Consider the following 20,848-nt stretch of genomic DNA (forward strand, 5'->3'; position numbering starts at 1 on the left):
GCCTTCAATGCCAACCAGTAAGGTAAGGACCTCAAATCTTCACCTAACCTTCTGGTCTACCCCGGAAGTTGATTCCTCTTGATTTTGGTTGTTTTCCCCAAAATTAGTACAAATGTTATTTACCAAAGCTACCACTACATACTATTTGTGGCATTTCTCACGCTGGTACACTCAGGTACACGGCAGTCCATGACAGGACACAACAGGAAGAGCAGGAAGTTAATTTGTGCAAATCTGAGTCTAAAACAAGGAGACCATCATTTCTGTCACTTACTGGTGAAAAATAAGTTCAAGAACCTTGATCCGGTTCATAAAGAACAATGTGGTAATAGACATAAATAGAAAAAACTGCTACTAAGTCGTATTTCAGCTTCTTTTTTTTTTTAATGTCTTTCTGGAGTCTGGAAAAACTCATTTTCCCCCAATAAATCACTTCTTAAAGTCTCAACAGGAAAAAAAAATTAGATTCTAACTTGAAAAAACGTACTTTATATTTATTCAGTGTTCTTTCATATCCCAGTACCTCTGCCCTCCTTTTTCTTTAACTTCTCTGATGTGCCAAGCTTGACTTTCTGTGGAGTAAGAACTAAAAAGCCATGCTTTGTAGATAAAATCATGCTTTAAATCCTCCGGCCTTGCACAACGGTTGATTCTTCTTGGACCTCTATCAATCCTACTGTAGAAACCTCCCCATCCCTATCCCAGAGGAGTGGTCTCTAGGACTTGCTTTTGGGGAGGGGGAGGTTTTTGCTTTTGATACATTTCGTGCCCCCAAACCAGCAGAACTATGCGAACACTGTATATCCCCCCGTGTTGTGGGAAACAAAGAATTAATGGGTATGTTTTCCCTTGCAGATTTATCCATGACGTGTTTGGTGGTCCAAGGGCTCTGTTTAAAAGAGCTCAATATCAAGATTCTTAAAGTCTCTTAGAGAAATAAAATAATAAGACATAAAAAAGCAGGAGAAATGTAAACACCAGGTCAGATGTCAAACTGCAGCAGGAGCGCTCAAAGAGTATCAGATACTTGAGTTGGCCAAGCCTCTGAGTCACAAGGCCCTAACGGGAGCACTTGCCTGTGGGAAACGGGAAGAGGGTGGCTTTTTCCCTCCTTAATTTGGGATGGTTCAGCAGAAGTGCTTTAGTAAAACTTCTCATGAATAGAAAAAACCCACTAATGAATAAAAATGAGATTAGAGCATGGCTTACAGATGACGGGTGACTTCCCGCCCTCCCTGCACAACGCTGTCTAGGAGTCATGGTGCACGGGTGGTATGGGACCCACCTATGTGGCCAGTATACCCTCCCATCAAAGACAGACAGCCTTCAGTGTAGCCCCTTTAGGACCTGCCTCAGCTGACACTCTACCTGCCCAACCCTACAGCCTCTTGTCCCTTTTCAAAGGAGTGGGTCCCAAGGACCTCTTTAGGGCAGTGCAGCCCGTGTGGGAGGCACCCAGCCTGTGACAGGCAGAAAGCAGGCCACACATGGAGAGGAGGCCATCTGCATGCAGGCAGAGTCCACTGGGATGATCTGGGCCTGAGGAAGTAAAAACTAAACAAGTCCATTGAAGCTGGCCTGAGCCAGGTTTCCACCTCCAGGAGAAGAGCTGCAAATATGGAAAAAGAAAAGGCTAACAGGAAGCTGGCATGCTGGGTGGGGACTGGAACCTGGATGGGATCCTGACTCCAGCAAGGGTTAGTAGGTACATGCACATCAACACCCTAGCTCTGTTCCCAGAACCAGGCAGCAGCGACACCCTAAGAGCAGTGAGCGTAGCTAATGCCAGGTCTTAGGTTCTAGAAGCTATTTTCTACCAATCCCCGGACAATAACGCCCCCACCACAAGGCCACAGGGAAAAATCAGGCTCTTTGAAGAAATGGCTAATTCCAGGATTGGGGACAGGAAAGAAGATACATTCTGAATATCTTGTTGGGTCAGAAAGAAAAAGCATATCAAAGAATGACAGAGGCATGCTGAAAGGACCAAAAAAAAAAAACAAAAACAAAAACAAAACAGGTACAGGTGGCTCCAACTAGGCAAATCCAAGGCAATCTGAGCATCAAAATAAGACATGATACTAATGGAGGATAATACACTTGGTAAACAGCAATCTACCAATTACACCAAGGCAGTAACAAATGAGCTGGAAATTTGCAGGGAATGGCATCATTGCATAACATCAAGTATCTCCCCACAGATGACCTCCAAATTGGAGCAGTGTGTAGACATCACTAATTAAATGATCAAAGTAAACATCAGAGGGATGAGACAAATGTGAACAGTGTGCCACTAGGAAAGAGGCACCAAAGACTGCGGCCCTTCTTATGTGATATGCCTTGGTTAGTAAGGAATATATGACTAGGTTTTGGGGGATGATATGATGGCTTAACGCAATTTATTCTCAAGCTGATCAGGAGGAAAGAACAGTACCTTTATTCTGTGTTTTGTGATTTTTCTGTAAAATTCAAATGAACACTTGGTTTTGTAAGCAGGACATGCGCAGAGAACAACCCCAAACCACATACTGATACTACCCCCATGTACTGTGGGCCACCCACCACACGGCAGTGTGCAGAGAAACATTCACAGCACATATTCCAAGACCTCAGAGGAGGAGGAGACAGGGGGAGGATATTAAGAGACCTGACCAGAGGACTGCCTGGCGTGAAAATCATCTCCAAAGGAGGAAGGAAAACGCAAGAAACAAAGGATCATGGGGTTGGAAATGATGCCTTTAGCAAGAGAACAGAAAGGACAGGAGGAGGGGAGGCATCCTGTTAGGAGACTCTTTATGCCTGACAGTCCTCAGACAGGAGCTCCTGCCCCATTTTTTAGAAGATCCTCTACTCTCTCTTCCTAGCACATTTGCATTCTGAGGTTCTGGAGGATTCTGGAAGCAGGAAAATCATCTTCTTTCACTATAAACTGGGCACATAAGGAAATGCTGCGGCTGACCCTGGTCCATGTGGGGACCCCACTTGGATCCCCAGAGTAACTAGACAGATTATTTAAGCTGACAGATACAGAAAAAGAGGCCTTCTGGGAGCTTCTGTTATCTGACAGCAAAAACTTCTGAGGAATGAGGATGACCATAAATCCCCTCTTTGGGGCAGCTTCTACTCAGAGAGAGACAGCAGGAGTAGACCCACCACAACCCCCTGTCTGGAGAAACTCCATGGCCACAAAGATGAAGAGCCCACTCACACCTGCAGAAACAAGCGTTATCTCGCACTTTCTTATCTCCCATTGGTTCTCTTACCCAATTTCTCCTTCTCAAAGAACTCTGTTTACTCTTGCAGAGAAGCCTTCTCTGCCCGCTCCAGACACTCCTGATTCTAACAGCCTCTTTGACCCGCTCCTGAGTGTTCAACCCCCTCCACCACCCCCCTTGCCTCTGTTGCCAGTTTAATCCAGGGGATTGCAGTCTCTGAACCTAAGAGGGTACAAGAGAAGGTTTCCCCTCCCTGATATCAATAAGGATGTCCTAACCAAAGTAGGCATTTATTTCCACGCAGGAGGGTACATGGCAGAATAGAGGGGGCAGAGAAAGAGTGGCAGGTTGAATAGTCTCCTCTCCTTCCTACCAATGTGGATGAGATAAGGATCCATTCGTAAGCGACAGCACAGTCCAGGGGGACAACTGCAGTCCAGCCTGGGTTCCATCGTTCATCTTTAGGATGACCCCTTATCAGGAGCGATTGGCAAGACCTCCCAGGTAGTGATGGGGTGAGGGAGCGGAGGTCGAGGCCAGTTCTCCCACTGAGTTCACATCCTCCAATAGGAGAAAGAGCTAAGGAAAAAAGGGACCTCTACTAACCCTGCGGGAATGGGGGGAGAGGCCTGGTTCTGACTTCCTTCAGAATAGAGCTTCGACTTCATGGTCTCCTCTTCTTAACCTTCCCACTCCAGTGCCTCTGGCTTTTCAGCCTCATGGTGTTTATTTTAGGAGAGACTCATTCAGAACTTCCTAAACCGATCTGAGTTTGAACCCAGACATACTGTGCCATAACCAGAAGAATTTAAGGACACACACAGGGAACTGCCTGCTTTTCCATCAGAACCGGTCCCCCTGCTCACCTCACCTGAAGTTCACCGTACAGGTTTCCAGGGGAGCAAACCATACCATCTGAGCCAGTTGAGCCCACAGGAACAGGTGAGGAATACTTTTCACACAAATCACTTTAAGGCCATTGTTACATCTCACTGTTCATACAATATAGGCCTGAGTAAAGGCCAAAGAAAGGGCAAATAAACAAAAGTACATACAAAATTAGCCAATATTCACAAAAAGGAAGAAACCAAATATTTCCAGAGCTTACCATGTCTCGTCTTGAGATGATTTTTAAGTAAAAATCTGACCTTATCTCCTTGCCTAAGTGACAATGAAGTCTAATTTACTTGAAATGATAACCAGCACATTTTCTTTTTAAATAGTCTGAATATCTGTAACAATGGACTGGAAAAATCTGTTAGGCCTTTACCTGGCTTTCATGCTCAAAAGCATTTAAAGCACAGCTAACCCGGTCTTCTTTTCTTCCTCAGAAGATTTTATAACATGTTGGAAAACACTAAAATGTCTCTAGATGCATGGAGCTGGAAGGGTTTTTTAAAATCCCCCTAAGGTATAGCCTAGATTTCTCCTAAATTCAAAATATTGTAGGTCAATTTAGAAAACCCAGATTCATCAGAAAGAAGGAAAATTTCTTCTTCAGAACTACACAGAACCCATTTTTCCTTTTGCACTACAGCTAGTACATTTTTGCTTTCCGATCCATGCTGAGGACTAATGATATGAGAGAGTTCTTCCTTAAAAACTGTCATGGTTTGGAATGCGAGGTATCTCCCAAAAGCTCATGTGTGGGACAACACAGGAATATAGCAATAAGTGAAATGATCAGTCATGAGAGCTGTGACATAATCAGTGGATTAACCCACTGGTGGATTAATAATTTGAAAGGACTACGGTACTGGGTGGTAAATATAGGCGGTTAGGGTGTGGATGGAGGAAGTAGGTCATGAGGCGTTTGTCTTTGGGGTGTATATTTTGTCCTTGGCACCTTGCTCTCTCTCTGTTTCCTGTTGCTGAGCAGCCTTCTTGCTCCATGCTCTTCCACCATGATGCTCTGCCTCACCCCATCCCCAGAAGGATGAAGTTAGCTGCCCATGGACAGAACCTCTGAAACCATGAACCACGATAAACTGTGCCCCCTTTAAGTTGTTCCTTTCAGGTATTTTGGTCACAGCAAAGCAAAGCTAACATGAATGACATTCAAATACTGCAATAGTTTCCTTCGTACCAGGGAAGGTATGGTTGCTTGGATAAATAGAAGCCAAACGCCAAAGACGACCATCCATGACAGTGTTCGTTTTTATTACATTTGCAGGTCAAAACCTTTTCAAAGGCACCTTGTCAAGTAATTTTTTTTTTAAAGGAAAAATCCATCAACAGTCCCAGACATTAAAAGACAGCAATCACGCTGCCCTTTAGACTGTCCTCAGGCCCTGGCTTCCTGAAGACACTCCTTGAAACATTACAGTTCAGCTCTCATGACCCACTAAGACAACAGCTGCCTGAAATGCAGGTTGCCCCTCTGCTCAGTTAATTTATTCATGACAGAAAACATCTCTGCCTCTGCTTGGAGGGGAAGAAGCCAGCTCGGCTCTCCTCCCATTTGCACCAAAGAAAAGAGCAAAGTTGTCACGATCTAAAATGTTGTCATTTTCCATCAGAAGGAAAGAGGTGGCTCAACATGCAGGGTTGTCACAGGAAGGCCCCTGCTGACTGTAAACCTGTCATCATTAGCAGCTGCTGGGAAACACTGCTAGGATCACACAGTCGAAACCCCATTCAGACATCTCCTCATTATAAGTTGCTACGTAAGATTCTGCTATGAAACTTCCTGTCATCTCCGATATGATAGGTAATACGTCGCCTTTACAATTCAGCAGAGCTGGATTTCACCGCGTCTGTTTTGATTGTATCAGGCTGGATTTAATAAAAGCTCTGATGGACCTGGTCACATAAAAATAAGTGCCGACACTTGCGAAATGAACTCTCCCTGTCACTATGGTGTCTGGAGCAAGTTTCTGGCTGATTTAGGAGCAGAGCTTCTCGTGGAATGGAAGATCTTTGTGCTTTCACTATTTACCATATCCTTTAGGTGTGTCTGGACTGCACCGAACCCTACAGAAGAGACTTGAAACAAGAAGAAAGAATTTATGTATGAATACTTGATTAAGATCTCCACCTTCACCACTGAAAAATCCTTAGGAGAAAATCTGCTTCAGTGGCTGGTGACTCCCTTAGAAAGTAAGAGAGAAAGGAATACTCGACAGGAAAGTACTTGGTTTTCTCTGAGCTATAGACAAGGCTCATATGAGTCTCTCAGTAAGGAAGGGATGGTGTCATGCAGTGATACCTTTCACTGCCACTTTATAAGCCCTCACCTTATGTATGCATACCCTTGTAGCCTTTGTGATTTGGCAGTCCCACTAGCCCTTACCTGACTTTTGCAGAACCTAAAATGATAGAGCTGTTCTACAGAGACACTGGGAATACAGAGTGGGTGACTGAGAAGGAATGGGGAGATACAGCGAGCTCACTACCAAGAAAACCATCTTGGCTGTCAAATTATGAAGAATTCCACAGTTTTCGCTATAAATGTGGCAGGCACCTTGTTTAAACTTAGATAGATATACTAGAGCCATCAAAAAGTGGCTCATTCTTCCAAAGAAGCATCATTTCCTAAATACTATATATCAATGATATTTTAGGACACTATAAAGAGAAATCAACCAGTAAGATATTCTCTATCGGAAAACCATAAATGATTATTAAAAGCCCTGACAACTCCAAGTAATTATTGAACATTAAGTTACCTTAAGAAATCAATCTTTTCTATGAACTTCTCAATAACCAAGTTCAAGCACATTGATACAGTTTCTGCTCTTGTTTTCAGAGGTCAAGAAACTTTAAACAAAGCAAAAATCTCACCTTTCCAATTAGCCTGCTTCCAAAGAAAGGAAAGTTACACAACTACATGTCAACCCAGAGCCGACTGCCACTTTAATTAAAGTCAAATTAAATAGATAAATCAGTTCCTTTTATCTTTAAAAATCTTCAAATCCCAGAGTAGAGCGCCCTTGCATTTGGTACAAACTCTGCATAATATCAAATATTAAAAGCTATTAATGAACATGACAAGAAGTATCCTTTCTTTGTAATTGTTTCTCCTATGAACAAATAATCTGGGCTCAGAAATGCAATTAATATATATTTTGAGTGTGTAACATTAAAAAAAATTATGTAAGCAAATTCCTGTTTCACTTAGAAATCCTAAGCCGTAAGGCAACTATAAAATACAGCAAAACCACCAATAAATCTGTATGTAGCACATAGAACTACAGAATGATGGTCCTCGGGTTTGTTTCCAGTTCTATAAAATACATCAAAATGAGAAATGCCAGGTTTCACAACAGCAGGCAAAGTGGCAGCAAATTAGCAGAACCCTGTGCCCGAGGATTGAGAGCACTTACTTTGCTTTCAGCGTCTCCTCCTGGAAATTCCAGTGTGGATCTTCCACCAGTTGCAATTCCCTTAACACCCTTCCAGGCTTGTAGGCTGCGTTGATTATCATGCTAAGAACCTGTTGGGGAAAAGACACCCTCGATGAAGTGCAATCGTGGGCATTCCTGTTGAAAAAAGAAGGCCATACCCTGACACTTCAAAGGTGTTCACCCAACACCCCATTAAAGTGCTGTGACCAAGTCTGATAGAACACTGTAGGCTAACGCTGAGCTGACGCACACACAGAGATAGAAAGGGTGCCACATCCATTCATCTGTTGAAGGACACCTAGGTTGGTTTCATAGCTTAGCTATTGTGAATTGAGCTGCGATAAACACTGATGTGGCTGCATCACTGTAGTATGCTGATTTTAACTACTTTGGATACATACCAAGGTGTCAAATGGTGGATCCATTCCTAGTTTTCTGAGGAATCTCCATACTGTTTTCCAGAGTGGTTACACCAGTTTGCAGTCCCACCAACAATGTATAAGTGTACCTTTTTTCCCACATCCTCACCAACATTTATTGCTACTTGTATTCTTGATAATTGCCATTCTGACTGGAGTGAGGTAAAATCTCAGTGTAGTTTTAATCTGCATTTCTCTAATGGCTAGAGATGTGAAATAATCCAATCCCAAGAGGCCAAAGTTTAGATACTCTCTCTGATATGTATATGCTAACATACAACAAGGGGGTGGGGAGAATAGAAGTTCGGTGGATTAAATAAAGGGGAACAAAGGGAAGGGAACTGAGAAAGGAACAGGAAAGACAGTGGAAGGAATCTGACATAACTTTCCTATATACACATATGAACACACCACAGTAAATCTCCACATCATGTACATCCACAAGACTGGGATCCTAATTAGAATAAGATATACTCCATTTTGTACAAATATGTCGAAATAGACTCTACCGTCATGTATAACTAAAAAGAACAAGTTTTTTAAAAAAGAAAGTAAGGATGCTGCATCCAATCCCTCTGGCTAGGAAATGAGAATGGCTCAAGACGGGGGCAGGTGTTTTTAACTCTTCTGGCTGTGGAGAAATGGAACATCTCCTCCAAAAAGCAGCTCATTATTCTTCAACAGGAGTATTTTCACTAGGATAGGTCATGGAGATTTCATTTTATTTTTAAAAGACGTATTTCATAAGGAACCAATGAAACTGAGACAATACGCTTAGGCCAACACTTCCAGAGAGACTTCAGACACCTATAGGGAGGGTAAGGAATCATTTGAAATCCATTTAATCCTGGCTCAATCTGTGTACATCTAACACTAGGACAATTCTCTTGGAGAAGTGGGTGTTTTCAAAGGTAGTCTGGACCATCTAGTATCCTGCGCCTCCTCATTCCCCTTCATTATTCCCCTTCATTATCCTATTATCCTATTCCCCTCATTCCCAAGTTCCAAGTTCAAGGAAATAAGGATGTGGTCCCTGCCCACTATGGGGCTCCCAGAAAGACCAGGCAGTTCCAATCTCAGAGTCCCAACAGCAGGCTTTGAGGAGATAGATGTTCCCGTTAATCTTCAATGTGCTTCTTTAATGAAGAGAACGGGAACTCAGACCCCTTGGGCACTGTGCCCTATTCCAAGGGCTCCCTCATCCAAGGCAGGACTACGCCAAGGCACTGAAAAGCCACGAGGCAGTACAGGCAGTTTGGGTGAGTTTATGTCTTCTGTATTAGAATAATCATCTGATTCTCTTCATTGTCTGTACAATTTAAGAAACTGAGTTTAAGATAAATTTAATTAGAACTGGTTGCAAGAATGCACAAAGTGTTTATCAACAGACAATAACATTTCCAGATTCTTTTCATTGTGATTAGCAGAGAAAACCCCAGAGCTACATTTTATTTGCTGCATATCGCAATGTATTTTGTGACTATGAAAAGAACACGTCTGCCAGAATTCAATTCAGCCTGGGAACAGGCAGCAATTAAATTATAAAAAGCATTCGATATTGAATATTTTTTCCCACGGCTTTTCCTGACATCACATCACTCACCTCCAAATTCAACAAGGTCTCTATAAAACATGGGAATTGTGAGCTGTGTTATTTGCAGGTATGTGACACCTTGAGGGCATTGTAGTTTCCCACGAAAAGAACCAAGCAGGCAGTGGCTGTCACTATCTGGAGCTTGAGTGAACCATTGCACCTTGCAAAGCATGAGATACAATTCAACACACTCTTGATCAGGGAGTCGCAGGGAGCCTGCCCCCAACCTACAGAGCCCTGGGTGTGAGCATCGAAGAGTATACCCAATAAACCAACGTGAGCAAGTCAGAGAGGAAAGTCACACTAGACAGCAATGCCTCGCTGCATTCTTGGAGCTCGAGAAGTGTGGCCAGAGCAGACTTCTAAAACCAAGTTCCCCCAGTGGTTACAATGGAAAAGCAATAATCTTTCTAGTTGAACTGATCTGGGATCATATCACAGTTCTGCCCCTTAGATGCTACAGGTCCTTGGGCAAGATGCTTAGCTGACTTTCCTCACCTGTACATGGGGCATTGCCCCTGCCCAGTTCACAGGGTTATTATGGGAATTACACAAGGTACCATGTTGGCTTACAAAAGATGCTCAAGGGTAGTCCTCTTCTGGCTGTGAGCAGTCTCCTCATTGACCCATATCTCTATTTTCTCACTCTCTCCTGGCCCTTCCACTTGAATCTGTTTCTAGTCCTGCATTTTTGGAAATAAACTCTCCTTAGAAGTTCCTTGAGGTTTTTATAACTCTCATTTTTAGAAAAAAAATTCTCAAAAAAATAGTCTGTATGGTAATTCTTCAATTCTCAACTTACCCAAATCCAGCTCTACACACACACACACACACACACACACACACACACACACACACACAAGGCTTTGGAAAAGGGCCCCAAGAACTTCATGAGCAAATCTAGGCAGTGGTCTCCATCTCTCTGGACCTGAGTAACCCCACAGTGTCTCCAGAGGGCCAACCCTCCATACCCCTGGTTCCCCTGCCTTAGCTCAACCAGGCTCAGAAATGTGTTTAGAAAGTGGGGGTGGTGGGAGTATGGGGCAGAGGGCAGGATAATGAGGGGGAAGGAGGCCCAGGAGCACAGGCTTGGGTGTTGTTGCAGGTAATTCCACAGGGCAAGAAACAAGCACCCAGAAGATGCTCAGCTGACTGAGCCACCCTGTAAATGTGAACCTCCTGTCCCCTCACACTCCCTTCCCTGTGCAGTGTCACCACTGAAAAGTCTACACAAGTGGAATGGGATTTTTTTTCCTGTTCATCTTATGAAATTCTGTGGCCTCATGATTTCTTTCCATTTTCCCTCTCATGAAAGCTCATAGAACACCAAAAGTTTGAGATCTCCAACCTCAATGAGATCTTATAAAGTTTCAATGATTCAAAGTACAGGTAACCATTTATTAGAAAGTAATTTCTTTATGTGTCTAAGTCAGAAACACACTTTGAAACACAAATATGGCTCCCGCAGCTGGAGTGAGACGACTGAATGGGTAAGATTCCCAGCCTGCAAATTTGTATCTATAGATGGAATTGTAGTGACCACGGGGACAGGTCTCTTTGGAGTAGATTTTAGAGGCAGGGAAACATGACAGAAAATATTCTTTCTCTTGAAGAGTCAGAAAGGAACAAGCCCAAAAGAGCCTCTACTCTTTCAATGGGCCTTCCCTGCTTTCCAGGGGCCATAGTTATAAAAACAAGCTTTCTGCAGAAATCAGGATACATCAAAGGCTGTCATGGACCCAAAAGATTTTCTCTTTTCAACCTCAAAATCAGAGGGAATGGAGCTAATTTTATGGGGAAAAAAAATTTCTAAAGTCAAATAGTAAAGAAATACTCTGCTTCTTCAGCCATATTTCCCTAGAGGGCATTTCCCTGCAGAAGGGCATCTTAGGTGGGAAGTTGCAAGAGGGATGAAATGAGAAAAGACGCGCACTTGGTTCACCTGGTGTGAACTGTAGAGATTTTATTTCCGTAACCACATGTAAGTGGAGAACGCTAATTTAAAAGTAGCTCCTTTGGGAAAGCAGAGTTGGGGGGTTGGAAGCCTCGCTGCGGTGCTGCCCCTTTCCCCTAAGTCATGTGGCACTCACCCTACCGTGGGTCAAGGCCTACTTCCTCAACAGTGCTGTTGAGACCTGGCCTTACAACTCCTGGCCATGGAAATGAAGGAAGATGTGCTTATGAGATAAAAGAGGAACCTCCTTCTGCCCAACATACCTTCTGATGATGTCAGAGAAAAGCAAGATAGTTTTAAAAAGAAAACTTCCTAAAAGAGGGTGTTTCCATTTTGTCTCTCCAACACTGACTGCTGCCTGGGCATGACCCAGGATTGGTGTTGCTGCACTGAATCCACTCCCCAAACTACCCAAGGATTGCCATCACACTCATCTCTCCTCTCACCTTTGAGCCCTAAAGTTTTAATAATAATGATATTTGACACATCTTACCTGATCTAGAACGCCACTGCCTTAGACATTCTGCTCTCCACCTTGTTAGTGCTCTCTGTGAGATGACCCCATGGGCAGCCCCTACCCCTGGAGAGAAAGCATGCCTGGTGACATCAGCTTCACCCAACCATGCTGGCACCGGATCTTGGACTTCCACACTCCAGACTTCAGCAGAGACATATCTGTTGCCTAAGCCACCCAGTCTTGAGATTCTATGGCATCCCAAGATGACTAGGACACCTTCCCCTCCTGCACGGCCACTGTGCTCCTCTCCACTGCGTCATTTCCCTTAATGTGTAAATGTGCAGTAACATTCCCTTCTCCAATAAAAAAGTTCCCCTTCATTCCTTATCTATCTCACCCACCTCATTTCTCTACTCCCTCTTATGGTAAAATCCTTCAGAATCAACTACACCCATAGGCTCTTTGCTCTCCTTCGTCCTCCCTGGTACTCAATCCAATAGAACCTCACAGTCTATAGAAAATATGAAACCATGAGTCAAAATAGACCTTTTTTCTTTCTAAGCTGATTATCTCAGGTGCTGTTACAGTGACAGAAAGCTGACTAATGTTCTTAAAACATCCTTACAGCCCTTCTATACTCAAAAAGAACTCAAAAAGTCCCCCAAAAGAAAGGCCTCCCTTGAATGTGGCCCCACAATGGCATCATCCCAGATGGCATTTCCAGTCCTCTCATAATATTGCTTACTGGTTTGTTTTCCACCCACCCTCACTAGAACATAAGCAGAAACCAGAGACTTAATACTGCTGAATTCAGAGCAGCCATAATACAAGTGACAATAGGAGGTCCCCAAGAGACTATGTTTTTGAGTTTGTTCAATGAATTTCAACATGGTCCCAGAAATTAGATAAAACCATTCTGTTCATCTAAAAACTAATTCACTGCAAGAATTTACTTGATCCCATCTGATCCATGTGAATGGAGATCCAGGAGGTATCACTTGCCACTGATTTTCATCACTACCAAGTCCCATTCTGGGGGTGATGAGAAAGTTCAACAAGTCTAACTTGTCTTCTCTGTGGGAAAATAATAAAGAGCCATAACAGTAAAAACTCTGCTGCCCTTTTCTTTCACCAACTTTGCAGACATTATCCGGCATTATCACAGACCATGCATGTGTTACCCTTGGCGTGCGCCCACGAGCATGGCACATTGTTCTTAATGGATTAGCTAATGTCCAGCATAAACTTAAGACACCAGCAACAGAAACAAGACTTTCAAGAGGCATGTGAGCATCTGTGTTGGATTCTGACTGAATGGGGTGTCGGCTAGGCAAGACATTTCCTCCGTCCAGTATTCCCAGGAAAGTTCCCTGGTGTGAGACCACAACTACTACTACCTCAGTACCTTCTCCCTCCCTTCCACTGACAGACACATGGCTACCTTGAGGAGTGACAGCCATCCTCCTCCACATTTCCATACACGGAGAAGGCTGCTTCAGATTGCTGCTCTCTGGGTTCCCACATGAAGGGCTTTCTAGTTAAAAGTTAAAAAGAGAGCCATCCTCCAAAAAAAAAAAAAAAAAAAGTGCTCAGAGAAGTAAAACGAAAGAGAAACTAAACAAGCTATCTAAGAACTCAACCAAATCTGGGGGAAAAACAATCAAAACAGAGATTGAAGGATATAGCTTAAAGGATGAGCCAAGTGGCAGAAATATAAACTACAAACACCAACTGAAGCCAGATTCTAAACTGCTTAGGCCCACTAGAAGGTTCCAAGGTGGGGTATCAGCCAGAGCTGCAGTCACTTTACCTCTTCAAAATGGCAGAGTGAGGGGTCATATCATTCTCTGCCTGGGGCCACCACAGTCCTGTCTTCCTCCAGCTGGGCCAGGCGGGAGGAAGACAAAACCAGCAATATGAAGCATGTGAAGCTTGCTGGAGGGAGACTTGAACAAGGGAGGAGGACCAGTAAGGGGTGCTTCTCCAAGAAGCCAACTTCCATCCTCGGCTTCTTGTCAAAGCACCAAATAGCACTGAACTCCGGATTTTAAAAAGAGCCCACAACTGCTCTAAGAACCCTGGATGATACAGAACTGAGGTCTTTGTTCTAACATGACCACTCTGATTTCCACCAGTATATACGTAGGTACATGGGCTTGTGTGAATGAGCAGGGAAGCAGTAAGCCCCTCCCATCTGCAGGAGGTCCACAGAGGTAGAGACCAAGGTCTTGCTCACCACGACCCCTGGCTCCAGCACAGAGCCTGGCACAGAATCACTGAGGTCCAGGAGGGTGAATGGATGCATGAACCACTGGGTTACATCTTACTCACCGCTGGGTTGCAGAGCTAGAGAGGCATCTGGGATGGTCTGAGAGTCAGCAACTGTCTGCTAGATGCTGACTGACTGAACACCTTAGTATCTAAAGCTCTGGAGAGGTGGCAGATACATGAAAAGACACATGTAGAAGAATGTGAGGTAGTGTGTATCTGTATACACAATGCAATACGTATTGGCCAGCAGTGGCTCCTGCAGTCCCCACGTCACCTTCTCCTGCACTTTCTGCAGAGCCAGGAAGATCAAAGCAGCAGAGACACAGAGATGAAAAACCAAGTACCAGAACAGCCACCCTGACGCTGACATCTCAGACCAGCACTCTCAGCAATGAATTGTTTCCATGGTCACTTTTTGCAAAGTTAAAGTTCTAGTTTACTAGAACCTATTTTATTAAACACCTAGAAAAACTTAATGTGTCCTGTCTACACTTGTGCATTCCATGACCAGGCTGCTGATGAGGGTATCCAAGTGACTCTAAGAAGACACAATCAGTAGTAGACTGAGGATAGGGACAGATATATAGAAATAGATGAGACACATGATAGATGATGATGATAGATAGATAAATGGTAGACAGGTAAGTAGATGATAGATAGTAATGATGGAGTAGATGATGGATGGCTGGAGAGTCAGATGATACAGACAGATGCATTAATCTCTCTCTCTCTCTCTCTCTCTCTCTCTATATATATATATATATATACATATATTATATATATTACATATATATATATAATAGAAGATAGGTATGTAAACGATAATTGAGTGGATGAGGTAGAAGAGTGTGAGGTACTGTGTATCTGCATATCTTTTCCATCAGGAACAAGATTCCTGCCTCAGCACAGCAGAAGCACATTCTAGTCTCACTTTTTTGTCTTATCCTTCTCCCCTGTCAAACTCAAAATCTCGATTATAACTAAATCTGCAGATTTTATTAGCCTCTCTGATGATCTTCACTAACTGGGATGAAACCTTAAACTGGAAGGAAGGGATGTGCTCACAGAAGCTCATCACTTCCAAGTTTCCAGTGTGTCCAGGGTCCATATCTTTCTTCTAAGCCTTCTGTCAAGTACCAGAAAGAAGGGGGGGAAAAAAAGATCACCAGGTGTTAATGCATTATGGTGTGGATATGAGGTGTCCACCCAAGGTTCTTCTTAATGCAGGACTATTCAGAGGTAAGTGATTAGATTACTAGAGCTGTAAGCCAATCGGTTCGTCCTGGTTTGAATGGACTGAGTGGTAACTATAGGCAGGTGGGATGTGGTGGAGGAGTGAGTCACTCGGTGTGGGTCCTGGAAGGGCATATATCCCTGGAAGCCCTCCCCATCACCCTCCCCACCCCCTCTGCTTCCTGACCCCACCATGAGCTGAGCAGTTTTTCTCCTCTGGGCTGCCACATCTTAGACCCAGAGCAATGGAGTCAGCCATCTATGGACTGAGACCTCTGAAAATGTGAGCCTCAAATAAACTTTTCCCCCAAAGTTGTTCTAGTTAGGTATTTTGGTCACAGCAATGGAAAAGCTGACTGAATCAAAACATAAAATTTGTTGGTTTTTTTCCCCTAGAGATGTTCCTTTCTTAGATTCCAGAACCCAGGCTGCCCAAAAGCACAGTTACAGAGCAGCTACCAGCTCAATTCATGGAAAAGGATTCCTCAGACTCCCTGCTTGAATTGAAATGATACGCACCCCCCATGCCCCCACTGTCACATGATGCAACAAATCTCATGATCCTACACAGGTAAATAGTTTGTCCATCTTTTGGGGACCCTGACACCCTGGGCATGAGAGAAGAAGGATCTGGGATGGAAATGGACGGCAATGATCCCACTGAGCCTGCAGGTTTGGTTTATGATAAACATCATCGCTGACATCTATACCTAAGAGGCCCCACCCTCCATGAGCCTGGCCCCACACATCTCATTAAATGTCTCGGATCTTGAGGGACAAGTGCTCCAACCTGAGTTCATTCATAGGAGATGCCTACAGCTGACTGGACAATCTACTGACTCTGTTTCCACTTTCTCACGGGTCACCTACCTCTTCTCGAGGCACCCATTCTAGAATGGAGGCCAGACATGGACTGACCTCTGGCTCCGTCCAGACCTCACTCAAGTCTCACACACATGAGAGACTTTGGCAATCATTGTGTCAGGAGCTTCCTCCTCTCCAGCACATGGCTCTCTCAGATGGAGCTCAGACCTCACTTCACAGCCTGCGGCCAACCTCTCCAGAGAGCACTCTGCATCCCGCCCACAGACGTTATCTAGCTCTAGCAGACCATGCAGAGGGAAAGGGAAACAACCCTCACTTTACATTTTCTGAAGAAACAAAAGTGTTTAAATTTCTAATACCATCAATGGCCCAGAAAAACAACGTACTCTGACTTAGCTTCAATTACCTCATTTTCTTTAAACAAAATGGAATCTGAAGCTACACAGAGGTTCTGGTGCTGAAGGAAGAGCATTAGCATAAATACTGGCTTGATGGAACTTATATTTTTCTTGAACTCACAGAACTGAAGCAAGCGCTTGCTTTTTTCTTTCTTTCTTCTTGCTGCTTGCATTTTCTAAACATCAGCAAAAAACCACTTTTGTCATCAGAAAACTGCTCTGGCCTGGCTTTTAAGTTTGGTTGCTGGCACCCATCAGAGAATTGATGAGGAGTAACTATTTTTTGATTTGAAAAAATCATTTATTAAATTAAAATGGCCAGCCCCTACAGAGAAGCTGAGGCCAAAGTCCTGTTGTCTGTTAGCACAGCTCGCAGATAACAGAGCTCCTGTTGACAACTGGAATGTGCTATGCCAACCAGGCTTGCAGCCAACTTTGAAGAAACCCACCCATTCACTGTATTTTCCCCTTCTGTGCCTGTAACCTGTCACTCATAACCAACACAGGCAGACAGCATGGATCTGATAGCAGTCCATCCCTATGCCATATCATATTGAGGCAGAAATTTTTATGCCTAATTCTGGCTTCGTTTCTTTTTGGATGGAGTTTCCTAACTGCAGGGATCTTCATTCTGTACCAATGTATACATTCAGGGTTAACCAGTGGTACAACCATTTTGGTACACCCAGAGCAGTGCTGGATATGCTGCCCTTGCCCACAATAATCATTCTCTCTCTCTCTCTCTCTCTCTCTCTTTTTTTTTTTTTTTTTTTTGGTGGTGGTGGGGGAGCAGCTGGGTACTGAGAATTGAACTCAGGGGCACCCACCTCTGAGCCACATCTCCAGCCCTAGTTTGTATTTTATTTAGAGACAGGGTCTCGCTGAGTTGCTTAGCGCCTCACTGTTGCTGAGGATGGCTTTGAACTTGTGATTCTCCTGCCTCAGTTTCCCCAGACACTGGGATTACAGGTATCACTGCGCCTGGCCACCATTTTTCTTTAGCTATGAATCTATTATCTATGGAGTCCACTTGCTACTCAGAATGAGCACAATCTACAATGCCTCGCTGTATTAAAATGAAATTAGCTCCAATCTGCTGCTGAGTAAGCGTGGCCCAAAGGCCACATCCAATGGCCAGGGTTGCACAAGACTCTCAGTGTAGATGTGGGCACTGCCTGTGTCGGCCTTTGGTGTTCCATTCAACCATGGTGCTGAAAGTGTCCTTCCCGCCTTTCCGTTCCTTCATCCCCCAGACTCTCGATGTTCCAACCTGCCTTACATCTGCAGCAGGTTACTGGGTCACTTTCCCACTCACTGGATGTGACCCCAATGCTATCTCGGTGTCTACGCCAGCCCTTGCCACGGCTTGTGGGACACACCAGTCACATTCCATTCATCTTCTCATCTTTCCCCTTGGCTGGAAGCTCTCTTAGGGATGGGACCACCTGTCAAATATTCTCTGTGCAAAATGCTCCCACAGAAATAACCACAATAGCCCAATAGATCCATTTCTTACAGGTTTCCTTTGAACCACAGGACCCACATTCTCCCTGAAACAGACGTGTCTCCCAAAATATATGGAAGTTTTTAACTACTAAGACCACCAATGGCCTCTGACCATTTCTCTTTTAAGAAAATGACACTTGAAACCACAGAGACGTTCTTGGGCTAAGGAAGATGCTTCAGCATAGGGTCACTCTCAGGGGTCCCTGTCACCCAGAGCTTCAAGGCCATGTTGCCTAGAATGCTTTCAAAGGCCTCCCACAGTGGGCCTCCTCTGATCTGCTCACTGAAGCACGGTGCTGGCCAGACTCCCCTGTTTTTCTGTTCAAATGTAACATACACTTTCGTATTTGTTACTTATCACCAGAGTTAAGTCCCTGTCCTCCAGCCATACCTGACCTTCCTTTGTCAAAAGGTCACCCGTGTGACCTTGCCTTTGCTGCACAATGAAGACTGTACGTACTCTGTCCAAGCCAGATCAAATGTCACCTGTCATATTTTTGTCACTTCCTCCCCACACTGCTCCCATCTCTCTCTAAAAATCCCTTCCAGTTGGCATGCCTTTGCTTCACATCATCTCCTAGTAATAACATGAAACCCAGAGAGAGACCAGAGGGGGTCTGTTTTTGAACCAGCAGTTCAGACAGCACCTGGCTCCAAGATAAATGGACTGCTGTGGCCACAAAATTTAAACAAAACGAAAAAACATTCATCTGGGTGTAGTAACAATAAAGGGAGCCAACAATAAAGGGAGCTTTCTCAAAAGAAAGCACCAACATGCAGAAATACAGAGCAGAGACAGACTTGCAAAAAGAGTCCAGAAAATGTCTGGGATTCCTAAAGCACCACAGCGTGACATCCTCAGGATCTGCCTCTATCTGCAGGTCACCTCCCAAGGTCAGGAGAGAAATGGGAAGCCCCTTCCCAGTGACGTGTGGCCCCAGTTTTGCTGGACAAAGCCATGGCACAAATGTCACTCGTGTACCCAGAGACCCGTTAAAGTGCCGTGGAAGAAGGGGATAAAAAAGGTCCCCATGAGCCATTGAAGGACTCGGCTGAGGAGCAATGTGCTCTCGGCTGCCTCCTGAGGTCCTCTGTGCCTTTCCAAGCTGGATCCTCCTTAAGAAGCCCCAGCTTCTTGGCTGAAGCCCTCACTTTACTCCTTCTCCTGTCTTCTCAAAGCACGTGTTCCCAAATGTCATGGGAGGAAAGGCGGTCTGCTAGGCTGTGTGCCTTTCGTGGGCAGGAACGTCATTTGTCTCTAGCTGTCAGCCCTTGCCATGAAACCCAGGAGGTGCTGGATAAATGAGAACTGAACTGACTCAAATGTCTAGGGCCTCCTCACATCGCGCCTGGGGCCCACAGGTCCTGTACACATAAGCCAACCGAGATGGTGTCTGTGTTTTACCTCTTTAAGAACCAGCACACATTTGCCGGGCCCCACCGACTGAGGTAGCTCCGCGATCCTGCCTTTGTTCAGGTAGGGGCCTGAGAAACACCGGTGGTTGATGAACAGCTGCGGGCAGCAGTACTTCCCATTGACGGTTTCTGCGGGGGAGACAACACAGCAGAGGCTTTGGATCTCATCTCTGGGACTTGGGGGACAAGGAGGCACATGCTTGATCTGCTAGTCAGCAGAAGTCACCTGGAGTTGCTGTCCAGGGTCTTGACTGATGGGACTCCAGAGTTACAACAGAAAGAGGACTGTGAACAGTCAGGACCCCAGGGCCAGCACTGTTGGAATCCTAATTAGGGAGCCTCACTCTGTTCCAAATTGTGACACAGTGGAGAAAAACAGATGATTTTCTTCTTTGGAGAAAGAGGCACGGGTATCCTAACATCAGGATGTTTTATAATCATAATGATACCTTAAAAGTTACAATGATTTTTTTCCACCATACTCACAAATTTCACTATTGACAGGGCAGCATTCAAGATACACAGAGCTACAAAGACTACGATGATGTCAACCCAGCCATCACACAGCTCAAGCAGAAACTCACTCTGGCTTCCATCTGCCCTGTTCTTAGTCTTCCAACTTCAACAGTGAACAGGGCACACTGTCGGTTTTACTCTATCTAAAGGTGCCATAGCAAAAAGTAGAGTGATTAAATGATAAGTTCTCACTCTAATGTTTCTTGATGTTTATAAAACAGAATGAGGTTCTACTTTTGGCTAAGAGACTCCCTCTCACTGCAGCTCCTGCCCCCAAGGTAAGCTACACCATCAGCGGTATTTCTGGACAAGTACTGCTATTAATTCGGGATGGCAATGTGACAGGAAGTCCTGTTTTTCATAAAACTCAATGGGTAGGAGGTAGACATGCTATTCTTCTGGATATAAGAGGAAAGGAGTGAAATTACCATTGCAGAATATGAAAGCGTAGCTTGTATGGTGCCTTTAAGATCATTCTGAATTTTGAATTCAATATCACAGGCAAAATCAAATTCACAAGTGCATTTATACATAAATTTTTGGTAGGATTATGCTGCCCAAACCTTAGGAAAAAACATTTTTTGTTAAGTCTACTCATAAAATTGCTCTGTTCAATACAAAGATGAGTTCAACTAATAGGACTCTTCCGTGGCAAATAGTTTTTAATCCTGGAATTCAGAGTGGATTTCGTTTTAGCA

At 44.3% G+C, this 20,848-nt stretch overlaps 1 protein-coding gene across 5 annotated transcripts in view; it reads right to left on the reverse strand.

Annotated features, from left to right (window-relative positions):
- Sfmbt2 (Scm like with four mbt domains 2) overlaps positions 1-20,848 on the reverse strand; it is a 212,487-nt gene that overhangs the window by 18,770 nt on the left and 172,869 nt on the right. For all 5 annotated transcript variants that reach the window (XM_021723043.3, XM_005320295.5, XM_040276603.2 and 2 more), the window contains 2 exons: positions 19,624-19,763; positions 7,541-7,650 (listed from right to left, as the gene is read on the reverse strand). In XM_021723043.3, coding sequence (XP_021578718.2) covers positions 7,541-7,650; positions 19,624-19,763 — 250 coding nt within the window. The remainder of the gene's footprint in view (positions 1-7,540; positions 7,651-19,623; positions 19,764-20,848) is intronic.

Source organism: Ictidomys tridecemlineatus, chromosome 10 (assembly GCF_052094955.1).
Source record: "Ictidomys tridecemlineatus isolate mIctTri1 chromosome 10, mIctTri1.hap1, whole genome shotgun sequence".
In the NCBI taxonomy this organism is placed as follows: Eukaryota; Metazoa; Chordata; class Mammalia; order Rodentia; family Sciuridae; genus Ictidomys; species Ictidomys tridecemlineatus.